Source organism: Hydra vulgaris, chromosome 02, assembly GCF_038396675.1.
Source record: "Hydra vulgaris chromosome 02, alternate assembly HydraT2T_AEP".
Classification (NCBI taxonomy): Eukaryota; Metazoa; Cnidaria; class Hydrozoa; order Anthoathecata; family Hydridae; genus Hydra; species Hydra vulgaris.
The window spans coordinates 7,066,553-7,092,408 of NC_088921.1; the positions used below are offsets into that span (position 1 = coordinate 7,066,553).

The following is a 25,856-nucleotide window of genomic DNA, read 5'->3' on the forward strand; positions in this document are numbered from 1 at the left end:
ATTTCATTTTAAAAACATTTGATGAAATGTTAGACTAACATGCTCCTTAGAAAATACTAACCAACCAACAAGTTAAACTGAAATCAAAACCTTGGATTACGTATGGAATACGTAAATCTATTTCATTTCAAAACAAAGTTTATATAAAGTTCATAAAATCAAAAATATTTATAAGAAAAACAAATTATTTGCAAAATTTAAATTTTATAGAAACAGAATTTCCAGATTATTAAAATTCAGCAAAAAAACAACTCAATAATGTTAGACCTTCTACACAAAATACATTTTTTAAACTTAAATTAAACGAAAATCTTATCACCGATCACACTGCTGTATCTAATTTATTTGATAATTTTTTTTAGCACTTTACATAACAAACTACTTAGTACCCCCTAAACATGTATTTAGTGCATATCTTAACATTCCAAATGCTAAATTCTTTTTTATTAATCCTGTAACTGAAAATGAAATATCTGGTCTCATTACAAACATGCTTAAAACTGAAAGTTTTGGTCCTAATAGTGTACTTACATTCCTTTACATTATTTCAAAACCTCTCTGTACTGTTATAAATAACTCAAAAAAGGTGGTATTTTCCCAGATATTTTTAAAGTTGCGAAAGTCATTCCGATATTTAAAAAAGGCTCTCAAGTAGATTTCACCAATTACAGACCCATCTCCCTGCTTTCTAATATAGTTAAACTCTTTGAGAAGGTGATTGTTAATAGGCTTTAAGGCTTTTCTTGAAAAATTTAAATGCTTTTACACCCACCAGTACGGATTTCATGCCAATCACTCAACAACTCATGCTCTCATTGAAATGACTGAATTGATTAGAAAAGCAATCGATGATAAATATTTTGCATGTGGTGTATTTGTCAATTTACAGAAAGCGTTTGATACAGTAGATCATTCAATTTTATTGAAAAAATTAGAATATTATGTGATCAGAGACATACCCCTTAAATGGTTTACTACATATTCAAACGAAAGAAGTAATTTGTTTCTATCAATGACTCAAAATCTACCCTTGTAAAATGTTCAAATGCTGTTCCTCAGGGTTTAGTATTGAGACCACTGCTTTTCCTTCTTTATATAAATGATCTTCATACATCCATCAAGTTTACTACTATTTATCACTTTGCTGATGATACTAATCTGATGCTAATTAATAAATCCCCTAAAAAATTAACCAACGCATAAACCATTCTCTTGCCAATCTAGTTCAGTGGCTTTGCTCGAACAAACATTTTCTAAACTCTAATAAAACTGAACTCATTATCTTTAAATCAATTAAAACAAAAATCTATAGGTTGAACTTTAGTAAAAAATTTAGTAAAAAAATTGAATTTGTTAACTTAATTAATTATCTAGGTATAAAAATTGATTCAAATCTTTCCTTTTTATCCCTCTGTAAAGACTTAGCAATGAAACTAAGTAGATCTAATCACATGTTGGCCAAAATTTGCCAATAGGTTAATCTTGAGACACTCTTGAACATATACCATGCTATTATTAATATCTAAATTATATTTATTGTTGTTATTATTTATACTTTTTCTTTTTTTTTTTGTCCGTTTATTTAACCTCAAAATCAAAAATTGCAAATTTAATTATAATTTACATAGTTTGGTTCAGTGTCACTCAAATAGTTAAAAACTAGTCAATGGAGTGACACCTTTATAAAATAAACAAATAAAATTAAAAAATATTAAAACAAGGAAATAATAAAGTAAACTACAATACAAGTAATAAAAACAGAAGTAATAGGAACATTATCATTAAAAAAGTTGGAATCAGAACAAAAATATAAAGGAGTAAAGCTCAGAAAAATGAAAAAAAAAAGAAAGAATGAATGGATGAGATAAGATGAGTGGGAAAAAGTTTAAGAGAAAACAAAAATTTTAATCACATAAGTTCAGAAGGATAGAGTGAGAGAAAAATATATTTGCAGAGAAATATAAAAAAGCAAAATAAAGGCAAACTTAAATAAAAAAAATATATACTTATATACATACAATATTAAAGTCTATATTACACGTTACATAGATGAGTTAAGCAAATGTAAGTATCAAGATATAGAAAAAGCAACAACAACTAAGTTGACAGAGAAAAATGCAAACAAAAAAATGCATTCACCATTTTTATATACATAAATACATTGCATAAACAATGTATAAAATTAATTAAAATTGTTTGTTTTCTTTTTTTTTCATTAAATATTAGTGGTAGAAAATATTTAGTTCTTTTTTTATTATTTTCCATTTTCGAAAACTTTTTTCTCTTAACTTTGTTTTTATTTGTTTCATGTTTTTTATTTTTAATTATTTAAATTCTTTATTTTTGCTTATATACTTATCTTTTAAACTTTTATTACCAAAATGTTTTTTGATTTATTTTTCTTCATAAATTTTATTTTTGTTTACTTTTCACTGTTAAACAAAAACTTCCTCCATTTGCAATTTTGTTTCAATTTTGTTAACATTAAATGTGTTTAAATCAATTAGAGTTTCAACTTAATATTAGGTGGCTTGATAGGCTGTTTGGAGATAAAATTCTATAGCAGGTTAATGCCATCATTTTGCTGATTTTTTTCTTTTTACACCTTTTTGGTGGAATATACCACTTTTTCTGAGTCCTTTTTATATTTTGTTACTCCACCTGTCTTACAAAGAACTCCTTTAACCATTGCTCAAAAATCTTTAATCTTGCGCAATCTAGCGCTCTTCAAGCTCATTACAATGATTAGGATGATTTGCATCTTTAGGAACATTTTTCACATTATTATCCTTGCAACACTGTAGAACTTTTTTAGAATAGTGAGAAGCAGCAAGATTGGCCCAAAGAGATATTGGTATTTGTGTTTTTTCATAAGTCTTTTTTAGGGGCATTCTTTGATGTAGAGATCGGCAGTCAAAGTCTTCTTAGTGACAAAATAAGAGGACTGCATACCACAGCTACATATTGCTTGCCATACAAGGATGCAAATTTTTATTTGGACATTTTTTTCGTCCAATATTTATTTAAATTAATCATTGACAGATTTACCTTTGTTCTCACAGTAAAATTTTTAACAAGGAAGTTGTGGAAAATATGCCTTTTACAACTTTCTAAGTACGTCAAAACAACTTTTTTACGCATCTCAATTTGTTTCCAAACATTTTTTCAGGCTATTTGTCAACAAAAGTTTATCAACACAATCATAGATAAGGAAGTAACGTTTAATTAAAAAAATAAAAGAAGTAAAAAGCATTTGTAGTTTTATAGAAATCTCAATTTAAAGTTGATTGGATTTTTCCTTTTTCCTTTTATTTTTCAGATTATACTAATTCAGTTTTTGTTGTCAGTTCGATTTTAAATTGTGTCAATGACATGAAACCTGTTTAGACCACTCTCTCTTTATAATGTATAGTGGTTAAGGGGTTGTCTATAAATTACATAACACTCTGGGGGGAAGGAGATGGGTTAGTTTTTTTTTATATATTTACTTGATTGGGACTTGTTACTAAGGAGTTACAATGTTGTGACAAGGGAAGTGGTGGTAAAAGTTAAAAATTGCATTGTGTAATTTATGGTTGACCCATAAATTACCAATTTGTAATAATTGTGAATAAGTTATATTTACTACTAATAATATGCAGTGGTTAATATAAATTTTTTATAAAAATTGCTTTTATTTAGGCCAGTATAATGGATTATTAAAAAAATAGATTTGGGATAAGAGATTTGTTCCTTGACACAGGCTATTTTGAGAATGGGTATAAGCTATTAGTATTTAAATAATTATAAAAACATGCATTACTTTTAATGTGGAAATGTTCTAACTGATTTACCTTATTATGAACGTTTATCACCTTTAAATTACAAACTACAAAAAATCTTGTTCTTGAGCATGTAACATAGGGTTCGCCCTATCATGCATATATTGATCTAGCGACATAAATTTACCCTTATTGGAAAAAAATGAAAGTGAAAAAAAATGGAAAACTGAATTAATTTTTTATAATAGTTTTTTAACTAGATGATATAGCATGAATAATCAGTTGACAACAAAAGACCATACCGCTCAGCTGAAAACATCAGCTTAATGGTATGGTCTACTTGTTTTTCGTGCTATGTCATCTAGTTAAGAATTTAATAAAAAAAAATATAAAGGCATTAGTAAGGATAATAACATTCCTCTACAAGAAGTGTCTTGGGTTGGCTTGACAGTGACTGTTCACAAGTTATTTTAGTTCTGTAAATTAGAAAAAAAATTAGACATTACATTTCTTGTTCATAAATCCAAAAAAAGTAAGTAAAACAGTAATTACAAAACTTGGTAATTGCTAAACTCTAACCAAATTAAATATAATAAAATGCACTCAAAATGATATATGGTTTAGTATTACCAAATCTCCAGTTTTTTAGACATATAATGAAATATTTAAAATTTAAGTCTGTTTTTTTAATAGAAAACAAACTTTTTTTTTTATTCAATTTTTGTTTCGACTTGGCTGTCTAGGTTATTATAAATATAAAAGAACAACTTTTTGGCAGATTAATCTGGTGCATATATTTTCAATAAAAAATATGTACAAAGTATTTTTAAACTTTTTCTTTAATTAGTTAGTTAAAATATTGAAAGGTCTTCATATATAACCATGATAATGACTTGTAATCTTTTATATTTGATGATGATGATGATGATGACGATGGTGATGATGATGATGATGATGATGATGATGATGATGATGATGATGATGATGATGATGATGATGATGATGATGATGATGATGATGATGATGATGATGATGATGATGATGATGATGATGATGATGATGATGATGATGATGATGATGGTAAAGTTAAAGTTGATGATGATGTGATGATGATGATGATGATGATAATGATGATGATGATTTGATGATTATGATGATGAGTTATTGTATTTAGATATATCAGAGATATGCACAGCACTCAAAAGTTTTTATCTTATAAACTATGGGAAAATATGTGAAGTTCAACCACCATTAAAATTTCCTGCAAATGTTGATTTAATGCATAAATTTGTTGATCTATGTATCGTTGATGCAGTTAATACTCAAACAGATGCTGTATTTAGTGTTGAACGAAAAGAATTTCTTGAAAAGCAATTGCGATATACACCAATTCCATATAGTGAAATATTTATGAAAGAAAGATCTGTAACATTAATATCTGGAATAGCTGTTATTGGGAAAACATGGTTGCTTAGAAAATGTTTGCTTGATTGGTCAAATGGCCTAATTTGGAAAAATGTTAAACTTGTATTATATTTGGAATGCAGGAGGCTTAATCTATGTCAAAATTTTGATAACATTAACGAATTAGTAAACTATTTCTACGAAGATATTATAAATGATTTTAATATTAATATTCATCCTGCACTGTTTATAATTGATGGATTAGATGAGTTTAAATATTTAAATAAATTAATAAATCCAAGTTCAAGTTGTAGCTATCCAATTGTTAATGCTTTAACAGAAATTCAAAAATATAAATATGCAGTTGCTGGCAGAGTTTATGCAATTGATAAGTACCAAAGTATATCTACAGAGCATTGTGATAAGATAAACATTCAAATTATGGGATTCAATGAAAGCGGAATAAATAATTATATTGAAAATAACGTTTTAGAGGAAAAAAAAGATGTTGTGAAAGCAACTTTAAAGGAATCTGCAATTGCAAAGTCCATGGCATCTGTTCCATTTTATTTATCTTCCATGTGTAAGATTATTAGTAATTCAAAAAATTTATGCAAAAGTTCTTTTTTAACAATGACAGATTTGTATGCAAATATTTTTTTATACTTTTTGCAAAAGCACGTCATCAAAAACAATGAATTGATTTATCAATTGATGGAAAACAATTCCAATAGAATATATATTTTAAACATTTGTAAAATTGCATATCAATTGTTTATTAAAAATAGAGTAATTTTTTCCAAAGAAGATATTCAAACTTTTATCATTGACTTTGATGAAAATGTAGAAAATTTTTTTGGATTTATTGAAAGGATTGAAACAAATCTAGGTTATTTTTATCAATTTGCACATTTGACAATAATGGAGTTTTGTGCATCTGTATATGCATATAATTGTTTGAGTAGTGAAGAGATTATAGCCAATGAAAAGCTGGATAGTTGTTTATCAATGATTTGTGGTTTAGCCAATAAAAATCAAAGTAGTTTATTAAAGTTTCTTGTTAACCTGAATCCATTAAAAGAAACTTTCGAAGAATCTTTATCTTTGTTTTTTATTTTTGGTAAGTCCTTATTACTTTGTTGCATTATTATAAGTCATTTTAGATAAAGTTTATCTATTTATCAAAAGTATATGTTTATTAAAATCAAAAGTTTATAAACATTAAGTTTTTTTTAAAGCTATTTTTTCTTTACTTTGCTAAATGATAGACTCTATTCTTTTGTATTTAGTATGTTTAACAATATAAGTAAATTCATCTGTGTCACACATCTTATACAGTAGGAGATATAATTACCTGAATGAAATTTATTAAAAAAAAAAAAAATTAAAACTTTGACAAGAAATTTCAGAAGAAAAATAAGTTAATATAAAAAATTTATGATTGTTATAAATGCAAATATAATCAAGAATTCAATAACTTAAAAGAATTAAATAAATTAAGTTAACTTTATGTGCTAAAAACTTAATGATGCATTCAAACAATGCATTTTTTTAACTTTAAATAAGTATCCAAACAAAATTTAAGTATTAAACATTTCTTCAAGTAATTAAATTTTTTGACTTTTTAATATCGAGTTATCTTTAGCTTTTAAGATTTCTGCAAGTCGATTTTGCATTAATTCAACTCATTTCTTTGTCGTATCTGGACTGATTTGAGTCTTCCTTTTGCTTTAGAAATTGTCACTTTTTTGATCCAGAATGGCACATATTGGTGTTCAATTGCAATAAAATCTAGGCTTTGAGCCCGCTATTTATGTAACTTAGTCTGCTTCTGGATAAAAAACACTTTTACTTTCTTTGACGTATGCTTAGTGTCGCTTCTTGTCTATGCTAATTCAAACATTTTGTACTTTTTAATCAGATTGCTGATGGTTCCTAATGTCTTTCCAGTTGCTTTTTTTCATCAACCTAAATGTTTTACCTTGTCATTCTTTTGATTTTTTTTATTGAATGCTTATTAAGTCTAGAACAAAAATAAATAAATGATTAAATAAAAAGTTTCCTTAGTACAATAAAATTTTTTAATTTTTCTCCTAATTGGAGTCATAAGATTTTGTACTAGGTGAGATCCATACTTTGTGATCAGTACTTAGTTTTGCTTGCCTAAACTTCTTATGTAATTTGGCTTTAATAATTGCCTAATTGGACGAAGTTCGGGACAATTTGCAGGATTGTGCGTTCTAGGTATAAATTTATACTATTAATAACATAGATTTGGAGTATTGACAAGACGCTAGGTCAGGCAAAAGATTGCATTATTGTCATGGGTGTTCCACATTGGCAATAATCCAATTTAATGCAATTCAGGTTTTATCAAAATCTTTTTCAGAAGATGAGGCCAAGCTACTGAGCTAGTAACCTGAAATAAATATCTTGTCACTTATTTCACTTTTTATTGTGAAATAAGTGACAAGACTTAATGTTTTCAATCCACATTGACATCTGGCTTGCCAAACCGTAATTTTTTTGGGAATTTTTTAGTTTTATGAAGTGACTATTAAAGTTTAGCCTTTGCCTTTTTCCTGGAAACTCCCATATAAAAATGATGTCCTGGAATCGTTTTGAAAATTAATTTTACATAAGTTTTATGATCCATGATTATACTTTTTTTTTCTACAAAATAATTTGAATAATTTTCCTGCATGACTTTTTGCCACTAAATTTTCTTCAGCATTGTGATCAAGGGCTTTATACATCTTGAAGGGCTTGATTTTATGCTTTTTCTTGATAGTTCAGACCATTTGTCTGCTGGTTTTGCATTTTAGAGCCAAATCTTGTATTTACCTATAATTGTGGTTATCATATATACAATTACTCTTTGAGGGCATCATTTTCTATAATCTTGATCTGTGTTTCAACAAAGTTACTAGCTCTGTAGCTTAGCCTCATCTTCTGAAAATGATTTTGATGAAACCTGAATTGCAGTGGTGGTAGTTTTTTCTTGGTTTTATCAGCTGCTCCCACTAAACCTTGCTTTTGCCATCAAAGAACTCAGTGGCATAACCAGCTTTTTCTGTGGTAGTGTTCTTACTGTCCCAGAGACAAAGGAAATTGGAAAATTATACAATAAGCTTGAAGGGCCAGTAAAATGATGCCAATTTAGAACCTTTGATAACCTCTGTAGTTGTTATACATCAAGGCACTCAATAACCTCTTGACATTAGTTTTGTCCTTGAGATGCGTAGAATGAACCATCAGAACAGAAGGGCAGTTATTTTCATTGTAAACAACATGGTTTTGAGTTTCTGGTTTTCAGCCTTATAATTATCTTGATTCTATGATCTTTTTTATCTGTGGTTTGGCTAAGATATAAGCTCTAACCTTAGCCTGAGACAGGTTCTGGAAAAGATTTTTCTAAATATGTGCATTGATTTTCAGTATTGGCAGTGTTTTCTGGAGTTCTATCAGCAGCTTCCACATTGCTCGTTCCCACAGAGAACTAACTTCATTGTAGCCAGTTCTTACCTTTTTGTAGTGAGGCAAAATATATTGAGAATTAGTTTGAAAGCCTTGAAGGTCTAATAGAATAATGCCATTTTCAAGTTTTTGATGACCTCTAGTTATCATACATCAAGGTACTCATCAACATCTTGGCACTAGTCTTGTCCTCCCTGAGATGCACAGAAGGAGCCAACAGAATGGGCGGCCACTTTTTATCATTGTGAAGCAACACGGCTTTGAGTCTCCAAATGAACTGTCTATAAATAGGTGCTATTTACTTGGCTTGTGATACTCTTGGCTTTGAAAAAATCAACCACAACGTTACAGAAGCAATGGGCTTTCTGACTGAATAGGTTGTAAAATTTTTGATGGGTTTTCTCTGAATTGTGATTTTTTTTTGTTCAACAAATTCCACTGTTTAAGCTTTGATATCAAAAGTTCATCTATGACTTTATAAAACCTTGGTCTCTCATTAAATCATTGTCTTTTTAACTAGGCAATTATGGCCTCAACAATTATGGTACAAGCTATAGTTTATCAACCTCACCTGTTAAACTATAGCTTGTACCTCCGATATCCCCTTTGCTGTTAGACTTGCTGCTTTCTCTTGAAGATGGCTGATCCTTCTTAGGGGGAGAAGAATAGGTAGTTCAAGGCTGTGTAGTCCTAGGGTATCAGTTGAAGGAATATCTGAATAAATGAATGAGGTACCTTTTTTGTCAGAGTGAAATTTTTATGTGATTAACAATGCTAAAGTAGCAGTTGCTTGAATGGTTCATTGATTATCACCAAATTTTTAGAGTTGCAAATGTCATGACTATACCACCTGTAGCATTGCGTTTATAACTATTTATATAAATTTGAAGACAATAAATTTCAAATATCACTTCAGGGTATAATATTTTCTTATAGTGCATCAATATATATAAAAACTTTGTCATTTATGTATCTAAATTATAGAAATTCAAAAATAAAGTACATCTAAGCAAGAAGCTTAGATGTACTTTATTTTTGTAATTATTATAATTTAGATACATAAATGACATGTTATCATGTAATTATTGTTCAAAAAATGTTATTTTATTAAATCAATACTGTTTTGTTTATATTAATTTTTTGATGTTCTTTTTAATTTGCTAATGTTAACAAGAGCAAAATAACAATACAACTTTTTTATATATAATACATATAATTCAACACTGTTTTAATTTAATAAAATTTAATAAACCACTAAAGCAATAGTGACTAGCATTGTTTTTTATAATTTTTTAAAGTTAACAAGAATAATGTAACAACATACGCATGATTGTATATAAATACATCAAATGTGGTCCTAATGTGCGTAAAAAAAAATAGGATAATTAAAAATTATTTATGAAGGATTTTAATTTTTTGTTCATAAATACTAAAAATGGCAATCCTGTATACAGGATCCCTTTTTTCCCTTTTTTTTATTTAATTTTTTTAACCCCTATTTTATTAGGTCCAAACAGCATTCCCATAATTATTTTTATAGATTTTAACTATGAATTTTCAAATATTCTTTCTAAACTATTCAATGCCACATTTATAAATGGAACATTTCCTGATATTTTGAAATTATCTCCCGTTATCCCAATATTTAAAAATGGCTCTAAACTTTCATGCACTAACTACAGACCTCTCTTTTATCTAACATTATTAAGTTTCTTGAGAAACTTATGTATTCTAGAGTGTACTCTTTTCTAAACTCATTCAATTGTTTAAATGGTTTTTGATTTGGTTTTCGATCAAAACATTCTACTTGCCATGCATTAATAAGTGCAATAATAAGAAAATTAGGAAAGCTCTTGATACTGGTTGATATTCCGTTTGTGGTGTTTTTTTTGATTTACAAAGAGCTTTCGATACTGTTGACCATAGTATTTTGATTTCTAAATTAAAACATTATGGAATTTGCGGTATTGTAAATGACTGGTTTTGATCTTATTTTTCAGATCAAAAACAATTTGTAAGTATTAATGTTTTCAATTCTAGTAATAAATCAGTTTTGTGTGGTGTTCCTCAAGGTTCTGTTCTAGGTCCTCTTTATTTTTAATCTACGTTAACAACCTAATCAACTCCGTTCACTTCTCCTCAGTTCATCTGTTTGCTGATAATACAAATCTTTTGCACATCAACAAATCGTATCGTTATTTATGTAAAAATGTTAATTCGGATCTAAAAGGTATAGTTACTGGTTAAATGCTTAACTATTATGTCTGAATACCAAAAAAACTCTCTATAAAAATATGTCTAAATACCAGAAAAAATCTCTATAAAAATGATGAAAATAAAATCAGAATTAATAAGAAATGGCTATATCCCTCAAGAGTTATTAAATATCTTGGTGTATTAATTGATTGTAATCTTACATGGAACATTCACATTAATGAACCAAGCAAGAAACTCTCGAGCTAACAGTATGCTTTCAATAATTCGTCATTATGTCAATAAAGTTGCACTTAAGAATATTTACTGTGCATTATTCTCATCTCATCTTAGATATTATTGTCAAGTTTGGAGTCAAGTTGGAAACTATCTTATTTAGTAGTTGCTATAGTCTCAGAGTCAATCCATTAGAATAATAAACTTCCAACCAATTAAATCTGATACATCGAAGTCCTTCAAAAAACTTTTTATTCCAACATTTCCAGCGCTAGTAAAGTATGCTAATTTTCTTTGTTTTTGACTCATTAAATAAAAACTTACCATCTCCTATCACAAACTTGTTCACAGAAAGTAGACTATTACATTCCTACTCTACTAGAAACAGTGCGTCTGTGAATGGAACAGGAGCCTTGTATGCATTTTGAATGAGTCCAAAAAATTATATCCTAAAATACCTTTATTCTATCTTAAACAATATCAATTTAAAAAAATTCTGAAAAACATTTTATACTAACTTTAACGCATATTATCCTTATGATAAAAATATTTATAGCAGATGCAATTAAATAGGATAACAGATTAAATAGGATAACAGATTAAATAGGATAACAGATGCGATTAAATAGGATAACAGATGCCGCTTTCCGGCAGGCTGGAAAACAAGACTCTGATAAGCACTTATTAAAAAGTTTTAAAAGTATAGATGACAGCTATGGAGAACACTTCTGCAAGACTATAACAGGTATGTTGTATGGATCACAAGCTGTAAAGCAGTCTATGCAGGAAATCACTTTAGATACTAAAGCTGGAGTGATACGAATGTCAATCAATGGATCAACCTGTTTGACGGCAAAATCAGCTAGAACGCAACTAGTGGAATCAAGAGATGATATTGATGAAAAGTTCTTAGCAAACAATTCAGCTTTATCTTTAGGTGAGGTGACAAAGTCTGAACAATAAAAGAGAATTAGAATAATAGATTTGCCCTTATTATTGATACTGTTTAAGATTCTACAGAAGTCACGAGAACCTAATTTTTGAGATGAAATACAAGATTTTGTGACCTGAGAATAGCGGGCTTGGTGTTAGACAAAACCTTTTTCACAATGGTTTCTAGCAGTAATAAACAGATGTCTGTTTTCTAAAGAATTGTTTTGCTGTTAGATACAGAAGTAATAGTTTTAATTGGCAATATCAGCAGCACAATATGAGGAAACCATCGAGAAGAGTGAGGCTTGACCTTGGTTGTCAAGAGGGAATAAAAGATTCCATGCCAGCCTGAATCCACAACGTTATCTAAGAAGCACATTTGCCAGCAGGAAGACAAAAGATTTCTACCCAAGGGCCATCACTAAGAAAATCAGAGAAAGAGCCCCAGTCAGCTTTAAGGTAGTTATAAGAGGTACGATGATAGGGGGATTCAAATGACGAAGAAGAATGAGATAATAGTTTTAGAGAGATCAAACCGTGATCAGAAGCACCTAAGGGTGAATGTGGAGAAACTGAGCACTGACTAGGATCAGAAACAATGCATAAGTCGAGTAGAGAAGATAAATGATTCGGGTTGTCTGGAAAGCAAGTTGGAAAGTTGACTCTTTGAGTTAGGGATTGAAAAAGGCAAAAGTTGAGGGCTTTAACGCCAGTAGAGTCATTGAAACTAGAGCCAAGCCATTTAGTGGTTAACATTCGCAAGCATTCACCCATTAAATGGGTGAATGCTTGCGAATGTAAATGACCGGGCCAAGCATGTGACTATTGGAGTCATTACGAATTAAAGGAAGATAACCATCAACGTTATGATCACAAGATGAAACAGCTGAACTCAAATTAGTCTCACTAAGAGCAAGTATGTCTGGTGAATTTTGCAAGAGATAAGACTCAACAGAAGAAAAGTTACTTCGAAGACCACGAATATTAGTGAATGAGAATATTAGTTTTAGAGAACTTGGTTATGACGATGGTTTTTTGTGTTTTATAGTTTTTGGTACTTTATTCATTTTTAAATTTGTTAAAGAACTTGACTTGAAGCATTGACTGTACTCAGTACACTGTTTAATAGCCCAAGCAATTGCCTCATTACTGATAAAAAACCCTAAGCTGTAACAAAGGGTTCCAAATGTGGCCTTGACAATGCACACCAAAAATACAAACAAATATACCATTTATGCTCAACATGCCACTGTTGATACTTCGATATTTTTTAGCTGGCAATGGAATCAGTTTCTCTGAGACCTACCTCAGAGTTAGGGAAACCTGACTACCAGCCGGCCTCAGAAAACTGTGTTTTAGAGCTATGTCCTCATTAGGAGGTAATAGAATGAGTTGCCTAGTCATAAAAACGGAGACACAAGCAAAACCCATTCATTGAGTCAAGAAGATCCAGCATTCAACATCCTAAACTGGAAACAATGTATTAAAATTACATCTGCGCCAGCCTAATAGATGAAGAAGGGGTACGAGGCTGGTTAACAGATAGAATCTGTTTACCCCTTAAGTCTTTGCCTAGTAAACTTTGCCTACAAGATAGTAGTCGGATGCATTTAACATCTGCCCAAGATGAGTGTTTTTATCAAGACACCATCTCTAGCCTTAACTTAATCATGAGCCCCAAGGCATGAGGTGTTTTATGTCAGAGTTGGCTTCTCCTAGCCTTTGCCTAAAAAAGTGTATCCTACAAGGCAGTAGGACATGAGGCAGGTTGTACTGGGTTACACGTTACCAGTAGCATTTTAGTTGAATTGTTCAACGATATTTTCTTTATGTGTTCCAAAATCCTGCACCAAAACAAAACACTATGTTTATTAATTTAAGAAATATGTTGTACTTATCTTTCACTGATTACGATAAATAAATTAACAGTTTGGCTATTGTAAAGTGATTTTTTGTTGATCTTTGAAACTTTTTACTTCATTTTGGTATCAAATGATGTTTTTATTTAAACACTGCTACTGGAGCCTTGGATCAAGCAAATCCAAATCTAAAATAGTTTTCTTAAAAGATTGGGTAAAGGACTTTCGATCTTTTGTTGTAAACTAAACTAGACCCAAACAAATCAATGTAATTCAATAATATATATGCACATTTTTCTGTGGTTATTTTAGGTGATCGAAGATCTAGTGGTCACATCACCGCAGAAGGGCATTTAACTTAAAAGTTTGTGCTTGCTTCATATTGAAAAAAAGCCTAGAGTAGGCATCGAACTACAGATCTGTGAATGATCCAGCTCATTATCTCCCAGCGTTCATAAATTGTGACCATATAAAGTATAAACCTCCTCAGTTTGAGGGAGTTACAAATTTTATTTGCTCATAATTTTTGAACACTTAGAGATTGTAAAACAATACTGAAATTTTATCAATGAATATAAATTTCATTACGAATAGTAAAAAAATTATTTCATCAACTTCTTGCTCTCGCGTTTGGGGCAGGGGGATAAAATTTTAGTGCTTATTTGTTCCCAGCCTCCATTCATTGCAACTTTTTTAAAGCATTATTTCTTGACATAAACATACAAATGCTTCGATTTTACTCCATGTTAGCTATCTCAAACACCATAAAATGCTGGATCCGTCCTTACCACAGATCTTATTTTTCTTAATCAAATTTGCCTCAGACTTCCGCGTTTAAGCGCTGCAAATGTACAATAAATATTTATATACATATAATTTTTAGCTTAAGACAAATATCTCAAGAAAATATGTAAAAAAATAATTTTTAAATGTAGTTTTAAGGTTCAGAGTCTGCAGTTAGGTTTCGGATCAAAATTCAAGTTGTTATATCTATTCAATAACGAGAAAGCGAGAAGAGTTGTTGTAGAAAAAAAGAGTCACCGTAGCAAGCTCTTTTAATCCACTCTTCTTTTTTAATGTTTTTTTAAAGAACTCTTTATTTGAAGTAGCTTCTGAAGCTTCCATAAGCTTATCACACATTCTACATTGTCTTGAATAAATTTTAAAACAAAAAATATATTTCTTGTTTTGAGAAATAAGATTTTTAAACTATGCTTAATAGATTTACGATTTTGCTGTGAGTTCTAATGAATTGTAAGCAACTTTAAAAGATTTTTAAAGTTTTGAAATTCATTGTGTCCAAAAATTCTACGGGAGTTTCATCCATAGGCATTTTTCAAACTATGACCTAGAATATCAAAAATTAACTAGTAGACTGGTGAAGTATACAACTCAAGACCTAGTGGCTGGTCTTTATCGTCAAAAACTGCTTTCACAAGGATTTCACCTCATCTTTCTGAACTTTTCAATTCATCCATAAACACTTCACACTATATTTGTCAATTCTAAACCCTTTCCCTGCTTTAAACAATCACATATACCCCTCTTCTAAACTGTGATAGCAATTTTTACGTCACAAATATTTTAAAAGATTTAAATGTACTTTGCAGCATTTTAAAAATTTAACCTTATGAAAATAAAGCAATACGCATAAACGTAAGAAGTGTAAGTAAATACTTCAACAAACCAATCACATAATTAAGTAATAATAAAGTTGTAATACTAAAATAATTTTTTGAAGTTGCTCTTTGTCTGGCAGAAAAACTGTTATGGATTTGATAACTTTGATGAATGTTATGAAAAATCACTGAGGAAGAGTGCCACTAGTTTTTAAAAATTTCCTTTGTTAATTATTTTTAAAAATTGTTTTTAACAATTTTTAACAAATGAGTTCAATACTTTTGCAATTCTTTTCTTATGTAACTCTAACTCTTAATTATAGATTAAAAAATTCACGATAATAATCGCATAAAAATCGCTCGATAATGTAAGTGATGTAATGTAAGTAAAATATACAATATCAAAAAATGTTTATTTTCCTTAGCCGGTTAACTCTGATAGATTTTTATATATTTTTTAAATTGGTATAGAATTCGCAACATCTTGTGAAAGTGTCTAAAACAAACCGCTTCCAAGCTCTTTTGGACAAACTCAAAACTTTTTAACTTATTTTGTTCATTAGACTAACAGCTTTTATATAAAATAGCTAAAAGTTTAATTTAAAGTTTAAATAAGCAAGTATTTGGTAAAGTTGTTGCGCATTTAACATAAGTTAAAAATGAAATTGCCCATATATATTATATTTATGTTTTTATTTTCTCATTAATAACTATAATAATATATTATTAGTAAGAAAAATAAAATAATATGACAAATAAGTTTGTTTTTTTCAGTGCGTTTTTAAAATGCACTATTTTTAATATATGCAAAGATATCAACAAAAAAATATATGCGTGGTAATTTAAGGCATGCGACCGCATGCTACTCCTGAGAAGGCCTACTTATTTGAGAATCTCAATTATTTTTTTATTTTGATATAAAGTTATCTAATTATTGCTATAAATTTTTTTAATATTTATTGATTTCTTTTAAAAGAAATAATGGAGAAAAGAAAACCTTCAGGTTGTGAGTTTAAACAAAAATGCCTACGAAAAGAGGAACAATTGAAATCAAATCAAACATCTTAGAAAAATTTCTATCAAAAACTCATCATGATAAAAATGTCAAAGTAAGTCCAATAGTTCAAGATCTGGTTGATTCTGGAAATGAAAGCAAACTGACTCTACTAATTCAATTGAAACTATTCAAACAATTGAAAGATTGACTGAAACTGGTGCTACCTCTGAATGCTTTGACGATATTAGCGATTGGAAGGAAAATTTAACCAATGATTTCATACAAGATGCTGTTATAATAGGTCCTAACAGTATCAAAGACGATTCTAATAACTATCCAAGAATTTTTGATAATTTGAGTTTTTCAAATCATTTTTTTAACTGCATCATGGATAATGGTGAAAAAAATCATAGAACGTGGTTAGTTTATTCAAAAAAAGCTAACAAAGTTTTTTGTTTTTGTTGTAAACTTTTTTTTTTAAATCCTATTATGTTGGCTCATAATGGTGGTAATGATTGGTGCCATATTTCCATATAATTTTTAAAAGACACAAAAAAAGCCTTGATTATTTTGACTGCTACAGCAAGTGGATGGATTTAAAATATAGATTACAAAAAATCACTTTAATTGATAAAATTTTGGATAGAAACTTATTTAAAGTAGAACATTGGGACAATGTAATTAGAAGAATAATTTCCCTAACTATTATGATGGCAAAGCAAAATCTGCCATTCAGAGGCTCTTGTGAAAAAGTCTATCAAGATAATATTAGAAAATTCTTAAAATTTTAGAATTTTTTGCTGAATTTGATCCAGTTATGGAAAAATATTTGTTGAGAGCAAAAATAAAAACCAATTCTGTGCACTATTTCGGCAAAAGATGTTCAGAATGAACTCATTGACTTGATTGGCATATCCATTAAATTTGAAATTTGCTCAAATGTCCAAAAGTCTGTGTATTTTTCAATTGTTGTTAATTTTACACCAGACATCAGTCACCAGGAGCAAATGTCAATAATGGTTCGATAAGGTTGATGTAGAGGATAAGATTGAAATTCATATTAATTAAAGTTTTCTTGGATTTTACTTAATTGAAGGTTCGACAGGACATGACTTTTCAAATGAGATATTTGACTCCCTGGTAAAAAATAGCTTGTCAGTGGAAAACTGTAATTTTCTCGCAGGCAGCACAACATTACAATTTTAAAATCTTTCTTTTTACTCATTTAAAAAACTTTACAATAATTTTGCATTCAATTTATACATTACAAATCACCTCAAATATGCTCATAAAAAAACCACTTATACTATATATATATTTTCTTAAGGAAACTACGTCAGTCAAAACCTCCGTACATAATTTCTCCCACGCAATTCAATTACAAAAACATAAGAGGTCAGACCTATGACAATTGTGCAAATGTGTAAGAAATGGTGAGCAAGCTTTTATTCTTAAAAAAAACAGCTGAGCGGTTTATATTCCATGCTGCAGACACACATTAAATCTGGTAGTTGTTGATTCTAAGAGATGTTCACCTAATATTTCTATGTTTTCTAATATAATTGATCAAGTTTACTTTTTTTTTCTGCTTTAACAATATGATGGTTAATTTTGCAATCAAAGTGTCAATCTTTAACAGTTAAACCATTAAGTGAGACAAGATAGGAAAGCCACATCAGCGCTATAAATACTCTTCAATTTGAAATGCCAAAAATTTATGAAGCACTGCAAGATGCAGCCAAGACTAGTAATGAAACAGTTGCAAAAACCACAGCAGCGTATGTTGAAAAGCAGTCCAAAAAAACTTTGAAAAACAGTCCAAAAGAAAAGTATAAGCAAAATGTTTTATAAATAGAATATTGAATTCTATTGAACTATTGCAATAGAAGATATATTTTATGCTGCAATTGCACCTTTTAGCTTTTTATTTGATATTAAAAAGCTCTCAACAGTTAAGAAAGATGATTTAAAATTTCATTGCATCGCATTGGAAAAAAAAAAAAAGGAATCTAAAAATGGAAAAAATGATATTTCTGGCGAGGAACTAAGCTTTGAATTAACGTCTCTTTCTTTTCATTTTACTAAAAATATGGATCCTGAAAATGCTATAAAATATTTGTACACAAACGATTTGAATGAAATCCACGCAAAAGAATCTATTGCATTAAGAATTCTTCTCACATTACCAATAATAGTAGCTAGCGCTACCAAAAATTATTTAAGATCAACAATGGGTTAGGACAGGTTGAACAATCTTGCAATTTCCATTGAAAATAAACTTGTTGCTGATTTAAATATTGTAGATATCTGGTTGAAATTTTCGAAAATGGAAGCTCCAAAAGTACTAATTTCGAAATAATTTATTTTATCGAAAAGTTTGTATTAAAGTAAGTTAAAAATATAAACTTTGATTTATTAACTTTGATTAAGGCTCATAATTTTGAAAAAAACTAGTGGAATAAGAGTTTTTGGAGCACTTAGGAACAGTCACAGAAAAGATGAGACTTAATTGAATGACGAATAACATGAGAATGAATTTTAGTAGATGGCACAAGAGACATGAGCTCTTTAATATATGGTTTCTATGAGAGTAAAGACGTACAATAAAAAAGAATCCAAGATGATGTAAAGTAGAGGACTTAGTAAGAGTGTTGTAAAATGATGACTTAGTAAGAGTGTTATCAGAGGGTTGGGTAAGGTGTTGTCATTCATCAGTATCAGAATATCCTCAATATTGCAATAAAAATTTGCAGAAAAAAATGAAAGTTTTTAAGTGAGTTGTTTTTATAAAAAAGATGAATATTTCATTCATTGCGTTTAGAAATAGAAGGTTCACAAGTACAAATGAAACCTTCGATTCCTACCTGAATCCAAAAGAATGTTGAGGAGGCATATTTTTCATTATTAAGATGAAAAACATCTGCTGAAGTACCATTACAGTACATTAGAGTCACATAGTTGACTTAATGAATTGGAGATTGAAAAACACAAAAACAGTGACAACAGTGTTAGTTGTACTAGAGTTAAGCTATTCAGTGTGAGGAGCATTAATTTCATCATGATAATTTATCTATAACCATGTTACTTAATCAGGATTTTTTTTTTTATTAATATAATTGATTGATGTTTTCTAGTAATATATTTCTATTGACTTATATTATTTATGTTATATGAATATATAATTCTGTGACTTAATACAGAGCACAATAATTTTACTTTATGTTTTTTCTTAAGATTAATATTATTTGTTGTTATGATAGTAATGATTGCATAACTTTTTATTTATATTATATTACTCAAAATAATTTTATTTTGACTAACAACATTAAAAAAAAAAACCTGAAAAATTTAGCTTGATTGACCTACCTGTTCGAAAGTTATGATTGAATCATATCTTTTGAACAGGTCGAAATTTGAGTTTCTGGAAGATACAGTAGATTTTAATGATTTTTGACATTAGATTGTAGTAAAAAAATTATCACTTGAAATGGATTATTTGGGTCAAAAATCACAATACAAAATTTCGAGTGACCTTTTTTACTTTTTTACTAATTTGACCAAAGTTTACAAAAAAAAAACCTCAAGTAAATAACTTTAGAATCATTTTATATCAAATCACCTAATGGCTCTGAGGTGGTACCTCAGGGTACCACCTCAGATTTACTTCAAACTTTGCCTATCCACAGATTTTATGAAAAAAACAAAATCTCAAAAAGTTCAGCTTGATTGGCCAGTATGTTTAAACGTTAAAATTGGATAAATATTGACCGAAATTGAAACCTTTTTTTTGCTGGTTGACAAGAAACTTTTAAAACAAATTTAAACCGACATCTGTTTTTTATTTATTTTTTACTTAAAATTTATATGGCTGTCACAGTGGCCCTCAACAAAATCAAAATCAATAAAAATGTCAACGGAAACTGTTTGCAGATACTTTTAGAACTTTATGTGTATATTACAAATCTGTTGAAATAAAAAAGTCTGTTAGAATAAAAGCAGTATCACATTGTTTTAAAAAATATTTGTATATTAAATGTTGAAAAAAAACTGGATTTAAAAAGCAAATAAAAAAAAAAGAAAAGTATTATGTCTACAACTAAGTTATACAACAGCTTACATCAAACCCTCCACATATGACACATTGATGATTATATTAGTTTAGTATCGTAACTAATACTTCATATTAAGTCATTCCATAGAGAATTTTATGCTACTGAATAAAACTTTCTATGGATTGACTTTCCTGCTTGTTTAGATACAAGCACTTGTTCAATCTAATTTCAAAAAATTTTTTAAACAAGATATCATTTAATTAAACCTGACATTTTCTGTCTAATTTTCTCAGACCACATTTCCCAAACCTATTCATAGTTCAAAGGTTCGGAAGCTATATCTAAATTACAGTTTATATCACAAATATGCACTTCCTCGTGTGTATCTAATCATCGGAATATTCGCAACTTAACATTATAATAGCACTATGATAAATTTCTTATTTTTGGTGACAGAAGAAATATAAAACTTGCAATGAGTGGAATGGCTGTTCATGATAAAATGTACGGAGTCCTGTAAAGTAGAAAAACAATCTTGAACTTGAAGATCTTTAATATATATATATATATATATATATATATATATATATATATATATATTTTTGTGTGTGTGTGTGTGTGTGTGTGTGTGTGTGTGTGTGTGTGTGTGTGTGTGTGTGTGTGTGTGTGTGTGTGTGTGTGTGTATACTATATTTAAATTCAAATTAAAAGAATTTTGATTTAATTTTTTATGGGGCGATTTCGCCAATGTAAAAAGAGTTGAATATTTATGTTACTTAATAAAATTATTTATTTAAAATTAATTCATAAAAAAATCATTTTAATCATTCAAATATACAAAATATTCTGTATAAAATCTTATTTATTCCATGTGTTTTGCCTGATTTTTTAACCTAGTAATGGACATTTACTTATTTGTAGAATCTCACAAATGTCATGAGGGAACGGCAATTTTTTGTTATTTAAATGTTATTATAAATACGCTAACTTTGTTTCGTTTAATGTAGAAATGTCATACAACAGTTGTAAAAATGTTTTGTACAATTAAGTTGATGATTTGCTTTTTTTATAGCCACTATTGTTTTGCGTAATTTTTTTTGTTTGTTTAAAAGAGTAGTACGCTAGAGAATGTTTTTGTATTAAAACCAAATTATTGCATAACTGTTATACATTTCCACAACTAAAACCAATGAACTTAAGGACTAAAAAATTCAAGTTTTCACTGAACATTTTTATATTTTTTCTTTTTGAAAGTAATAAAGAGCTTAGAGACTAATAAATAACTTATTAATAATGATCAACTTACATTAAATAATACATCAAAATAATTTTTGACACACTTATTTAATATTAATTGGATGTATTTTTTGTATTCGTCTTTTTTTTTATACGTCCGTAATGGTCACTAAACACCCAATTACAGATAAAAATTCTGAACATCAGAAAAGCAATAATTAAAATAGTGTTTTATGTTGTTTCATTCGTCTTGCCGATTTAATTTAGGTAAATATTTTTTCGATATTTGTTATATGTAAGTTATTTTTTTAATCACTATTTGTTTGTTAATAGGTATTAATAAAGTAATTTATAATAATTTACAAATTTTTTTCTGTTATTACATAATTTTATCTATCTTCTAGTGACTTTTAAATTACAATAATGACGTAATGAATGTTTTTATTGTTTTTAAATTATTTTATTGAAACAAAAAATCTTTAAAGTGATTAAGTTATGTTATCCAATGAAAATGTCTAAATTATTAATTAACATATTTTCAAGCTTTAAACTTGATTTATAGTCATTTTATAAAATCAAATGCGATCAAAAAATTTCATCTTGAAAAGCCACATTCTTTTTTTAACGGTTGCGGTAGTTACAATTAACTACGATTTCTATTAGCAATACGGTTGTTTCGAATTTCATTTGTTTTCTTCGAATTTGTCAAAGGATTTTTTCTAGTTCTATGATCGAGTTTTTAAATATATAAAATCTCATATTGTTACCATTGTTTTTAATTAACACTGGTAACGAACTTCATAAACTTTTCAAGTCGTAAGTATACTTCAATATAAATTTATTATTTTTTTTTATTTAAAAATTTGTCTTGAAAGTAAATTTGAATTGTTTCAAAACAATAACTTACAACGATTATACGGAGTTGTTGATAACAAGCTTGTGTTTGTTTTTTTTATTAAGTAAATTATATTATAAAAATACAAAAACAAAAAGCAAAAAAAAATAAGCATTGGAATTTCATAAATAATTGTAATAGTTTGATTTATACTTCAGCTTATTTTTTTAAATATATCAAAATAAAGCATGTCATACTGATTTTTCAACATAACTGAGATGTTAATCGATTGTATATTCAACAGACTTCACTTTTTTTGTTGTAAATTTCTATATCTAAGAGTTCATCTAAATAATACATTGACATTCTAGAAAGTAAATTGAAACTTTTTTTAGCTTACAACAGTTTTTATAAAACGCTGATAACCTTTTTAACTTTGGCATCTCTAAAAATAGAGATATATTAAATATTTAAAATTCATAAAATTATACTTAAAATTCATATAATAATGATTGATTAAATTATCGATTTTTATCTTTTTTTTGTTCGTTGCTTTTTTCTTTACAAAAGCATTTATATATTTTTGTCGCAAGGTCTATAGTTACACGTCGTTTTTTGTGTGTGTGTAAAAAACCAAGGAAACGGGCTAGCACAAGAAAGATTTCATCATAAGAGTACCATTTTTTAAATCTTTTAAGAAAATTTAGTATTGGGCTAGATTAAAAATTTCTCAAGTTTGTTAGTATGATATACGTATTTTATTCGCAATTGAATCGCGTAAATTTCATTGCGCGTGCAAATTTAAACTCTTTAACTTGTTAAATCCCATTTAAACTTTTTTTCTCCATAAATAATGCTTTTTAATTTTCTGTTGTGTTGTTAGGATAGGTAGGTGAAAAATTAGGAAATATTCCTTAAACTCTTAATTAAAAAAAGTTTCTTATTGAAAAGTAACCTAGCACTAAAAGTTTCTTAAGGTTTTGGAGCTTCTCGTACTAGTTTTTTATAAACAAGTTTATTATTCAAAAAAAATACGTGCACCAGATGTCCAGTTTGTACATTGAAAATTTTGATTTTCTAAACAATAAGACCGTTAGGACTTCTTCGAAGGGGTCATTATAAATTACGTCATGCTATTTTTGACCGCTTTTGACCATCGCTCCATGCCCTCCTCCCTCATCACAAGATTGTAAGTCTTTAGTAACAAATCCTGTACAAGTCCTCATAAAACCACCCATTCTTTCCCCTCCTTCCTAGAGCGTGACGTAGTTTATGGAGGACCCCAAAGGAACATAAAAAAAAGGTTTTGCACTCTGCGTTTCTACATATAAACAAGACACCATAGCATTGCAGCTCTGCTTTAACGATAAAACTGTTGTTTATTATTGCAGCTGTATCAAAAATATATTATATCATGTTTTTGTTATAAAATTTAATGCAATTTTTAAATAATATAAATAGTTCTTTAAAGAGCTTTTTTTAAAAAAAAAAGATTTCAATCAACGCCGAATTCGAATAAACAAAAATCTAAACATTTATTTAAACTCTCACTCTTTGAGTATTTAATGGTTTTTCACATAATTTATATTTCAAATATATCGACGAAGGAGATTTACAATATTAAGTTCTTTATTTGAAATTCGATTTCAAATATTCATTTCACTTCAAATCAACGTTTAAATGAAACGCGTTTTGTCTATTGACTTGTTACATTATTTGGTTAAATTTAAATCACTTTTTTAATTTGCTTTTATCAGTAATATGAATATAAGGAAGTATTTTTTTTAATTAATATTAATGATGAACTTTTTTTACATTATTTTAAATATGTTATATTTATGGTAAAACGAAGTTTAAAAAATGTGATAAAAATTATGTTTAAATTGATAAAATTAAAATATTTTTTCCAATTTTAGTAAAAAATTGTTTAATTAAAAGTTTCTTTTTTTTTCTTTTTATATATAATTTTATTATTTAAACTTATATAATTTAATATTAATGTAAATACTATTATGTAATATATAATGTATTTAATTATAATATTTTTTATTGATTTTTTATTCTTTTATAACTTCTTAAACGTAATATGTAAATATATTATATATATAAATATTATAATTTATTATAAAATTATGTTATAAATTTTATATTTATAAATATATGTATCATTATGTTGATTATATTTCCTTATATATATTATTCATATGTTATTAATTCCGATTATTGTTTAAATTTTTATTGATTTGTTTATTTTTATTAAATTATTGCTTTTTTCTTTAGATCGTCTACTTAAATTATCTCGTCAAAGTGAAAATAAAAACAATTATCAACTTAAAACTTATTACGATAATTTATTCATTGAATGTTTTTATGAAAGTCAATCATCATTTAATGATGAAATAAAATTAATCGTCAATGAACGAAAGTGGATGATTATGATTGACGATGGAAAAACTTCTTACGAAACTTCTTGTGAAAATTATTTCGTAAATCATTACATTAAATCTGGAAGAAAGTTATTCAAGTTAGGCGTTGTTAAAAATATTTTAAGTGATGAAGAAAAAAATCTTATAATTCAATGTTCAACAAATGTTCGCAAAGTCCACTTTCTTTGTCCAATTAAATTCGAAGAATGGAAACCGAAAGATAAGATTGAAGTGTTGTGGATAGGCATCTCATTTTATTTAATAACGAAAAAAGATTTTGAAGAAAATTTTCTTCCGTGGATTAATCTTTGTGAAGGATTACGTCTTAAACTTCACGACGACATCGATTTCATTGAAGAGATTTATGAATGGATTCGTTGTTTGAATCTCAAGTGGTTGAGGATCAAGTACCGTGGAAAATTTTTTGATAACCTCGATGAATTAAAAAACTTTATAACACGAAAAAATGTTTAATATCTTAACTAAAATATGAACAATAATTATAAAATAATAAATGAAATATTTAATATATTATTTTATAATTAAACGTTTTAAAATGTACGAATTAATTTTAATAATATTTTAAAATTTTCATTAATTTTCTAAATTAATTAAAGGATTATTTTTTATTTAAAGGATCAAAATATATTATTAATAAATAATTTTAATTTATTAAATAACTTTATTAGTAATTATTCTAATATGAATATAATTTTTCAAAACCTTTTTGAAATTTTTGTTATTGTTTTTTGTTAATTATATTTTTATTTCATTGTTCATGAAATATATAATCATAATTAAGATAAATAAAAACTAGATAAATTTTT

The 25,856-nt window shown here is 27.9% G+C and overlaps 1 protein-coding gene across 2 annotated transcripts in view; it reads left to right on the forward strand.

The window, feature by feature from the left end:
- Positions 1 to 25,544, forward strand: part of LOC136076686 (uncharacterized) — a 59,425-nt gene extending 33,881 nt beyond the window's left edge. For both annotated transcript variants that reach the window (XM_065790017.1, XM_065790018.1), the window contains 2 exons: positions 4,936 to 6,285; positions 24,884 to 25,544. In XM_065790017.1, the coding sequence (XP_065646089.1) occupies positions 4,936 to 6,285; positions 24,884 to 25,503 (1,970 nt within the window). In that variant the 3' untranslated portion in view covers positions 25,504 to 25,544. The remainder of the gene's footprint in view (positions 1 to 4,935; positions 6,286 to 24,883) is intronic.
- Positions 25,545 to 25,856: the final 312 nt, after the last annotated feature.